Source organism: Protomyctophum bolini (genome assembly GCF_963924005.1).
Source record: "Protomyctophum bolini genome assembly, chromosome: 22".
NCBI classification, from domain to species: domain Eukaryota; kingdom Metazoa; phylum Chordata; class Actinopteri; order Myctophiformes; family Myctophidae; genus Protomyctophum; species Protomyctophum bolini.
This window is the reverse complement of record NC_137883.1, coordinates 5,049,671-5,060,178: the sequence shown is the minus strand read 5'-3', so window position 1 is coordinate 5,060,178 and position 10,508 is coordinate 5,049,671. Positions and strand designations below refer to the sequence as shown.

Genomic DNA, 10,508 nt, shown 5'->3' with positions numbered 1-10,508 from the left:
AAAGCACGACTGACATTTTTATAGAATCTGATCTCGGGTCAGAATGGGTTAATCAGACCAGTGTGTGTGTGTGTGTCCAGTGGAAACCTCGTAATGAATCTGATCTCAGGTCAGAATGGGTTAATCAGACCAGTGTGTGTGTGTGTGTGTGTGTGTGTGTCCAGTGGAAACCTCGTAATGAATCTGATCTCGGGTCAGAATGGGTTAATCAGACCAGTGTGTGTGTGTGTGTGTGTGTGTGTGTGTGTGTGTGTGTCCAGTGGAAACCTCGTAATGAATCTGATCTCAGGTCAGAATGGGTTTTAATTATGCTTCTTCACATTCAGCTGGAGCCTCAGATCCTCCAGGGCAAAGACTGGCAGAGGACCGTCATTCCCATGAACGGGGTGAGTGGATTACACTGGGGTGACTCTTTACAAAATAAAAAAGACGAAATGTAATACTACTAATTAGCTGAAATCAATAATATATCAATGTTTGGATATTTTAGCCTGTGGGCCGCATTAAGTGATGGTGGGGGGCCGCCAGTTGCCCATGCATGCTCCATTATACCTTAATTGTTGACTAGGGTTCCCCCGGTGCCCCCCCCCCCCCCCCCCCTCCTTGTTTCTCTCTCTACGCCAGAGCTATAGTTACGTATTTATTTAAAGACCTTTTAACTCTTGTCGCGGCAAATCATGACAACGCACACAATATTTTGGACCAAACAAATAACTACAAAGAAGAAAAACAACAAAAAAAGTGCCGTTTTTTTTCCTACTTTCTAATTCTTTGTTTGGGCCCGAAAAATTGTTTGTGGTCATGATTTGTCACGACAAGAGTTGGCTTTGTCCAGCGGCGTATAAAAACGTCTTTAAATAAATACTTTCTGAAAAGTCTATGAGGAATGAGGAGTCTATTAGGAGTCTCGACTCGAGGGGGGCGGGACTGCGACGCTCTACGGGGTTCGTGTGGTTAATTTACAGCACCTTCTCGTTGTCTCCTCCGTTTCAGATCGAGGTTAAACTCTCCATTAAGTTCACCAGCCGAGAGTTCAGCCTAAAGAGGATGCCTTCGAGGAAACCCATGGGTGTCTTTGGTGTCAAGATCTCCACAGTGACTAAGTGAGTTAAGAAAGAGCCAGTCAAGTAGTATAGCCATGACTAAAAAAAAACATCGCATGGATGCACCTGGGACGTATCCTCAGTGATGTATAGCCTGGGGTCAACGGGGTTTCGGGGTCTTCCAACATCATACCCCTCACTCAGGCGACCCAGCCGGGGTTGATCAAGTCCACGACTTACGTCCGAGTAGCTATACCCTCAATCAGTCCCACTATAGGGAAAAACCAGGGGCACAAAATCTGTTGGAACTACTCCAGAACTACTCTGCCAGGGCTGGGACGTATACACACTTCTGGTGCATGGAGGGACTATAGGCTCTGTGGGTTGTCTCCTGTCCCTGTCCGGGCCCCTCCTACGTCTCACCAGGTCCACTCCTGCTGTCACCAGGCCCAGGACCCTGTGCGTTGCACCGGAGTCCCAGCACCAGACAGTTCATTCGGGAGTGGTGGGCAATGGTTCCGCAGGGCACTGGTGCTGCGGTTTCCGCTTGCTGCTTGCATGGCCCTCCCAAAGGCCTCACCGAGGGCTGTTGGGCTTCCTCCTCACGGAGGACACAGGCTGGCTGGGGCGCTAACCCATACTGCTCACCCGGGGTGCCGTCTACATTCCGGCTGTCACCCGTCTCTCCGGTGGTCACCAGACAATACCTGGTTGTCACATAGTCTATTCCTATGAGTCACTATAAATAGTCAAATCTTCCTGGAAATAAAAAAACGTCTGCCAGCTCATTGTTCTTATATTTGGCAGCCTGGGCCATAATGTCCGCAGGGTAAGTGTAAGTGTAAAAGCAAAGCAGCACGCAACATATATAACTGTTCAATCTCCTCCATTATAGGCCGTCGGTCTATTTGGAGGAGAAGGTGCTTTTTTTGTATACCCATGACTTTCTTTGGGGGGGGGTGTTGGTATAAATATGACAGGCTGAAGTGACCTTGAATGTCGGCTGTTAGTGTGAATAAGTTCATGTGTTTGTCGCCTATATATTCTGTACATTTTTAGGGCTTGTTTTTGGACTCGAGCACTGAGACGCGTGATGTTTCGACTATAGTGTGTGCGGGATATATCATATCAGAAGCAACTGAAAAAGATATCTGTGCCCCTTTGATAATGTGTTTTATAGATGTTGGACTGAAATAAATAATAATAATAATAATAAAACTTTATTTGTATAGCACCTTTCATGACATGAAATGCAGCTCAAAGTGCTTTACAGAAAAATGGAGAATAAAAGAAAAGCAAGGCAACAACATTAAAAACAAGCAGTAATGCAATACAGTGAGGACATGAATAACAAAAATAAAAAATAAAAGATCAATTAAAAGCAATGTTGTAGAAGTGGGTCTTGAGCTGAGCTTTAAAAATGTCTACAGAGGCTGCCTGTCGAAGGTACAGTGGGAGTTTGTTCCATGCCGACGGCCCGTAGAAGCAAAAAGCTGCTTCCCCGTATTTTTTAGTTGCCATTTTTTTTGGCAAAGCGAGCAGGCCAGCAGTGGAAGACCTTAGGGGGGCGGTTTGGGACATATTTAGGCAGGCATTGACATTGAATAAAGACATTGAAGAGAGTGTGACTGTGTGCGTGCGTACGACGTGCGTTCTCATCTCTGACTTGTTCTCCGTTTAGGCGAGAGCGTTCTAAGGTGCCCTACATTGTGCGCCAGTGCCTTGAGGAGATCGAGAGACGGGGCATGGAGGAGGTGGGCATCTACCGAGTATCGGGAGTGGCCACTGACATCCAGGCACTGAAGGCTGCTTTCGACACCAGTGAGTATATATATATATACTGATTTTATATATAACGTCGTATATATATATGTGCAAAGACTAATGTTTGACGGCCGGTGGTCTGCTTTGTGGTCGGGCGGCTTATGAGGAGATAGCTTTTGAACACTGCGAAGGGTAAGTGTGTGACGTCACTGCCCGTGTGAGTGTGTGGGTGTAGTGTGTAAGATGGTGTTGTGGGTGTTGCAATAGCGACGTAGCTGTTGTGGCTTTGGGTTTCTTCTTGGTACAACGTATTGCGTACAGCTTTTTGGGTACCACTTCTCCAATGTGTAATAGATAGGCTCAGAGTGGTTCCTTATAACAACACCATTCTGACCTGAGATATCAAGATTCTGAAAAATGTATACTTCTATACATCCTGACAGTTTTCCATTCTGACCTGAGATCAAGATTAAAAAAAAAAAAAAAAGTCTTCTATACGTCAGTCGCTCTTCGATTTTTCCAAAAATAGCAGACCTATACAAGCTCGTGGCATTGACCCCCCCCCCCCCAATCCAACACTTTGATTGCGGAGCGAGTGCCAAGCAGGGAGGCATTGGGTCCCATTTTTATACAGTCTTTGGTATGACCCGGCCGGGGATCGAACCCCCGACCTCCCAGTTTCAGGGCGGGCACTCTGACACTCATAAGGGAACACTTGTTTTTTTTTTTTATCCCACGATTTTGTAACCCATTTTTCACCCCTGTGTCAATCATCTAATGTGATCCTGGCCCTCTACACACCCTCCGCCAACCTGGGGAGAGCAACGGACTTGAACTCATTTTTTTATTATAGATAGTCAAGGAATGTATCACCGTCAATCACAAGGGAACACTGTTAAATTATAATGTTCTTTTGACTGTCTCTCTGTTCATCAGATACATCCGCCCCGGGGTGCGTTTTCGCATTTTTAATAACTCACTAATAAATTCATTATTAATCATTAATGTGTCAAATCGGGGGGGGAAAAAAGGGGCTTCGTTATAAGACCTCCATAATATTATCATGTGCAATGCCTGTGTGAAAAGGGCGCGATTGTTGGTGCAGGTGGTGAGGATATATATACGGCGGTTTGCAGTGAGTGACACACACAGACAGACATTCAGACATTCGGTTAACCCATTCTGACCGGGAACCCGTTTTGGTGTTAGCATCATGTTATGCTTTAGCTATTGAAAAATAGCAGATCTACAAGCTCATAGCGCGCCACCGAGTGGCGCGCTACGAGCTTGTAGGTCTGCTATTTTTGAAAAATCAAAGAACGACTGACATTTTTTAGAATCTGATCTCAGGTCAGAATGGGTTCATCAGACCAGCTGTGTGTCCAGTGGAAACCTCGTATGAATCTGATCTCAGGTCAGAACGGGTTATAGTGTGACGATAACGTTTTGTCGTCCCGTTTTTTTGTTGCTCGACAGACAACAAGGACGTGTCGGTGATGATGAGCGAGATGGACGTGAACGCCATCGCCGGAACGCTGAAGCTCTACTTCAGGGAGCTGCCGGAGCCGCTGTTCACCGACGACCTCTACCCCAGCTTCGCGGGGGGCATCAGTAAGGTCACGGTGGTGTTTATACCGTTTAAAACCCAGTTTAAAACCCTGTTTTTTGAGTGGTGCAACCACTCCTACAACCAGCAATGTCCGTGTACGTACCTGTGTATACCTGTGTAGGTACCTGTGTGTGTCTATGAGCACGAGTATGTTACTGATTTATACCAGTAGGGGGCGCCAGAAACAGAGAGAGGGGTAGTGCTGTGTCTCTAATGAGAGAGAGAGAGAGAGAGAGAGAGAGAGAGAGGGGGGGGGGGGGGGGAATTGCACCACTCAGTTCACACGTGTGTGATTTTATATATAGGCCTGAGATCAGATTCTATAAAAAAAATGTCTTATTTTTTTATATTTTTTATCCCACGATTTTGTAACCCATTTTTCACCCCCGTGTCAATCATCTACTGTGATCCTGGGCTCTACACACCCTCCGCCAACCTGGGGAGAGCAACGGACTTAACTCATGCTTCCAAAACAAAAATCTTCTACACATCCCGACAGTTTTCTTGGAAAAAAAAAGCTATGTTTCGATGTCAGTGGTTCTTCGAACCACTATAGGCCTGACGTCGAGAACAAAAAAAGATCTTCTAAATCATGACTGTTTTCTGAAATACCTATGTTTCTATTTCAGACTAAGATTTATAAAACGTTCGCTCTAAATTAATTAATATACGTATTATTCAAAGATTTGCGACACATTTTCACGATTTTCCAAAGATAGCAGATCTACAAGCTCATAGCACGGCACTCGGTAGTCGGTGGCGTGCTACGAGCTTGTAGATCTGCTGTTTTTCCAACAGCTAAAGCACGACATGATGCTTAAAACACCAAAAGGGGTTCCGTTAAAGGGACACTTCACCCTTTTTGCAAAAAAATATATGTTAATGACGTTTAGAAGCTTTAGAACACTTTCCTGGGGGTCTTTATGTGTGTAATGTGTGGTTTTAGATATTTTAGATTGTAGCAGTGAGCCTGTTGTCTCTGATGTCATGGACACTGGTCTCACTACCTTCCTGGACTACAATTCCCATAATTATTTGGTGCACTGCTCCTCCTTGTGTATAGGGGGAGAGCTGTCTTACTGAGACAACATGTAGTCCAGGAAGGAAGTGATCCCAGTGTCCATGACATCAGAGACAACAGGCTCACTGCTACAATCTAAAATATCTAAAACCACATATTACACACATAAAGACCCCCAGGAAAGTGTTCTAAAGCTTCTAAACGTCATTAACATATATTTTTTTGCAAAAAGGGTGAAGTGTCCCTTTAATGGATTCAACCATTGTGAACATCAACCGCAATGAATCGTATCATCCACGCAGGCATGAATGAAAGTTGCCGGCCCTTAAGTCATGCATGAAAGTTAGTTGGCTATTATTTATGGCTAATAGAAGTTGTTGCCGTTTTGTTCATATTCTTTTTTTTAAACCATTCAAATCACTCGAAGACATTATTTACGACGGCTTCATCGTCCGTTGTGTTAATATTGTCACCCACGATGATTAATGTCGACCGCGTGCTTTTTTCCGCAGCCCTGACGGACAGCGTCGCCAAAGAGAGCTGCATGTTGAACCTGTTGCTGTCGCTGCCAGAACCCAACCTGGTCACGTTCCTCTTCTTGCTCGACCACTTGAAGAGGTAGGTCATATTGTAGGAGCACCAAAATATACATTTAGTTTGTTGTTTATTCTATTTGTTTATCTTTTTTACCCACGCTTGGGTTTTTAGATGCGCCACAGCCCTTAACCTGATTGGTGAGCTCCTGCTGTGTGTGTGTGTCTGCTAATCACTTTACTTATGTCAGCTGTGTGTGTCTGGGCAGTGGCCATTCAGTGAGAGAATGGGGGTGAGCTCTATAGGCTCAATATTTTCTGTTGACCGTTTAATCTACCTTTAATCATTTATCTACACGTTTTCATTCATCAACATTTTCAGTATACATTCTTGGACCTTGTTTATTTGTCAATAAATCACCTTAACTATACAATAAGAACTTTTCTGGATTTGATTTGAAAAGAAACGCGTCATACAGTTCCTGCCGACAGCTCAGCCTCATAGCACTATACTTCTAATTTGATTTGATGGGAAGACGTAGTCGCTACAACAGTCATTTTTCATTTCATTTCAACCTGTATTTAGTTCTCGGAGAACACACTATGAGGGCTAGCTGGGACCCTCTTTTTCAAACAAGTAGGGACAAGTCCTGGACCGGAAGTATAGGCAGAAATGCATTGGACACCAGGCAACAGCCCAGCTTTAATGATCTCAAATCCCTTCATCACTCCCTCTGCTCTTGTCCAAAAAACGAGTCAGTTGTTCTGCATAACCGGTTGGATTTACTGTGAAGCACTTGAAGCACACACAAACCAACGTCGAACTGATAAACGACAACAAAACATAAACAAATGCTCAGTACAACATGGCATAAACGACACGGCGTCAAAAGCACGAATGAAATAAAGAAAATACACTCTAATAACATGCAAAACAACAACATTAACATACCTCACTGGCTGCTCTCTATAAGCATAAGGGAATGAGATAGCCGTGCTGAACACAGTGATTCACACACTTGGGAACTTCTGTCTGCGTCGCGCTGTCAAACAGACGTGTGCAACCTTGTCTACCCCTGTCTCAGTGACACCAGACTGCCCTATAAGGGGTTCCGCATAATTAGCCAAACAATGGCACGTCCGGCCTGACTTCATAGTCATGCAATGAATGAAGAAGACATTATGCGAGCAATAATTAACTTAAATACAAATAAATTGGATCTATACGTGCAGCAGTTATACCCTTTATTTTAGATTAGTTTTGTAGTGTAATCGTCACAACAACATAAAACATTACAGAGACTTCAGTTGTTACTGTACAATACTTTAAAGACAGTCGGCATGTTGCACACATGCCTTATTTTTATTTGCCCCCCCCCCCCCCCCCCTCGAGCGCTGGGTTTCTGCCCCCTCAATGTCGTAACTCTTCTATTAGATGGCTCTGGGTCAAGCACGTGCGCCACACACACACGCGCACACACACCAGATGTCATAACATCGTTTGTCTCGCCCATTCCATTGACATCGTGTCCTCTCTGATCGCCCTATTATAACCCGACAACGACAACAACAACAGGGTCGCCGAAAAGGAGTGCGTCAACAAGATGTCTCTCCACAACCTGGCCACGGTGTTTGGCCCCACGCTGCTCAGGCCTTCCGAGAAAGACAGCAAGATCCCCGCCAACCCCACGCAACCCATTAGCATGGCGGACAGCTGGTCGCTGGAAGTTATGTCACAGGTAAGAGTACTACACGCACTATAGGCCAGGGACGTGCAGAGAGTGTTAACCCATTCTGACCTGAGATCAGATTCACACAAGGTTTCCACCGGACACACACTGGTCTGATTAACACCATTCTGACCTGAGATCAGATTCTAAAAAAATGTCAGTCGTTCTTCCATTTTTCAAAAATAGCAGACCTGGCGCGCTACGAGCTTGTAGATCTGCTATTTTTCAATAGCTAAAGCATAGCGTGATGCTAACACCAAAATGCGTTCCCGTTCAGAATGGGTTAAAGGGACACTTCACCCTTTTTGCTAAAAAAATATATGTTAATGACGTTTAGAAGCTTTAGAACACTTTCCTGGGGGGGTCTTTATGTGTCTAATATGTGGTTTTAGATATTTTAGATTGTAGCAGTGAGCACAGTGTCTCTGATATGTCATGGACACTGGGGCTCACTTCCTTCCTGGAACTACATGTTGTCTCAGTAAGACAGCTCTCCCCCCTATCCACAAGGAGGAGCAGTGCACCAAAGAAGTATGGGAATTGTAGTCCAGGAAGGTATAGTGAGACCAGTGTCCATGACATCAGAGACACTACTGTGCTCACTGCTACAATCTAAAATAGCTAAAACCACATATTGCACACATAAAGATCTCCAGGAAAGTGTTCTAAAGCTTCTAAACGTCATTGACATATATTTTTTTTTTTGCAAAAAGTGTCCCTTTAAGAGAGGCCCGGGGGCTGAAATTCCGTAAGAGGGGCACTTTTGGAAGAAAATAGCCGATCTACAAGCTCTCAATGCAAAATGCATGTGTTCAAGATCGAAAAAGAGAGAAAAAAATCAATTCTCGGGGATATGGCATGGGAAAGAATGGAGAGGCGAGGGGCATTTGCATTTCTTTCACCGTGTTAAACGCCGCATTTGATGATCTGATGAGAGAGGGCAGTTGTTTTACAGACAGGTAAAAGGGGCAGGGGCTGAACGAAGCCCCCTTTGATGTCTATGTGTGCACGTCCCTGCTGGGGTTTTTTAATGTGGGTAAATAATATGTGTTTTTAGATATTTTACTATTAAATACTATGCTTTGTGTATAGTATTGTGTGTATACAATTAAATACACACACACACACACACACACGCACGCGCGCGCGTGCGCACACACACACACACACACACACACACACACTTTTCTTTTTCTGTCTATCTCAACGGTACATCCAAATGAAGGCAGAAAAAAATATAGTAAATGTGTTTTTTTATTTTATTTATACGTAAATATAAACATTTGGTAAAAATGTACCCTCTCCTCTCGTTATTGCAGGTGCAGGTGCTGTTATACTTCCTCCAGCTGGAGACCATCCCCACCCCCGACAGTAAACGCCAGAGCATTCTCTTCTCCACCGAAGTATAGAGACACGTATACTGTCTGCCTGCCTCACTGACTGTCTCCCACTTTATAGACTTTGAAGGACTATATGTGAAGGAGAGAGAGGAAAGAAGGAAACGCTGGCTCAAACTGAGTCCATAAATAGTCTTGTTTTTTTTTTTTTTTTTAATAATCTACTGACCCGCCCGCCGCCCGCGGGTCAAATCGGCTCTCCTGCTGGACTGCAAAGAAAAACGGCAAGGGAAATTAAGGTCCTCTGGCGATAGTAATTTGCCATAATTATATCCACCGGAGGGGGGAGTCGTCGTCCTATACGTGTTAAAGATGTGACCCGATACTTTGCAGCACACAATGTACTCTCCCCGCTGATTGGGGGTAATATAACGTCACGCCCAATGTTTGGTGTGATTACTCTGTACCTCCAATGAACTTTTCCCCGTTCTCTTTTTCCACTACCGTTTTCACAGGTCTTAACATTTGTAGCTTCACAGTACAGTTTTTGTTTGTTTGTTTTGTTTTTTCTTTTCTTTCTTTTTTTTGTGCGTTATACAGTGCGCTTTAAACGGCTAATTTATACATTTATGCGGAAGAGACTTCTCCAACTGAACTATAAATTATAGGCTTACTGTGAGTAGGCCTATAGACCAGTATGTAGTGGTATTACCCAGCTTATTCCATGTATGTTTATTTTGGACAATCATCCAAAGTCGACAGTCTTATTGAAAGCTGGCTTGTTTTATCCATTTCAAGATATTTGGGAGAAGTGGAATTCTGCCAAGAAGACACTTTTTTTTGTGTGTGTGTGTGTGTGTGTGTGTGTGTGTGTGTGTGTGTGTGTGGGGGGGTAATTTTGAGGTTCATCCAAAAATCACCCTGTGAATCAAGACTCAAGAGAGCGACAGAAGATCATACAGTGCATACACATCCATCCATCCATCCATCCATCCTCAACCGCTTATCCGTAGTCGGGTCGCGGGGGGCAACAGCTCCACCAAGAGAGCTCCAGACTTTCCTCTCCAGAGCAACATTAGTGACTTCCTCCATGGGGGATGTCCCGAGACGTTCCAAGGCCAGTGAGTCGATGCGTTTCCTCCAACTGCGCCCTTGATCTGCCCCGGGGGGGGTCTCCTCCCAGTGGGACGTGCCTCGAGGACCTCCCTATAGGGAGACGCCCCCGAGAGGCATCCTAACCAGATGCCCCCGAAACCACCTAAGCTGGGCTCCTTTTCCAGGCGAAGGAGCAGCGGCTCTATACTCATACACAGACATACATAAACAAACCCTGGATGGGAAAAGAGACTGTAATGTAGGCCTAGTGGAACCAAAATGGATCCATTAGGTTCCATTTGTATACACTCTCTGAGTTACAGACCCTTAAAGGTCCATTTGGTTTCTAACTATCATTTAGCTGGGGGGGGGGGGG

At 44.7% G+C, this 10,508-nt stretch overlaps 1 protein-coding gene across 1 annotated transcript in view; it reads left to right on the top strand.

Moving 5' to 3' along the window:
- The window catches only part of LOC308309588 (breakpoint cluster region protein-like), a 124,193-nt gene extending 114,967 nt beyond the window's left edge, over nucleotides 1-9,226 (top strand). Inside the window, exons 10-16 of the mRNA XM_080755500.1 lie at nucleotides 290-386; nucleotides 994-1,103; nucleotides 2,725-2,864; nucleotides 4,284-4,418; nucleotides 5,950-6,055; nucleotides 7,547-7,709; nucleotides 9,020-9,226. Coding sequence (XP_080611626.1) covers nucleotides 290-386; nucleotides 994-1,103; nucleotides 2,725-2,864; nucleotides 4,284-4,418; nucleotides 5,950-6,055; nucleotides 7,547-7,709; nucleotides 9,020-9,109 — 841 coding nt within the window. The 3' untranslated portion in view covers nucleotides 9,110-9,226. The remainder of the gene's footprint in view (nucleotides 1-289; nucleotides 387-993; nucleotides 1,104-2,724; nucleotides 2,865-4,283; nucleotides 4,419-5,949; nucleotides 6,056-7,546; nucleotides 7,710-9,019) is intronic.
- Nucleotides 9,227-10,508: the final 1,282 nt, after the last annotated feature.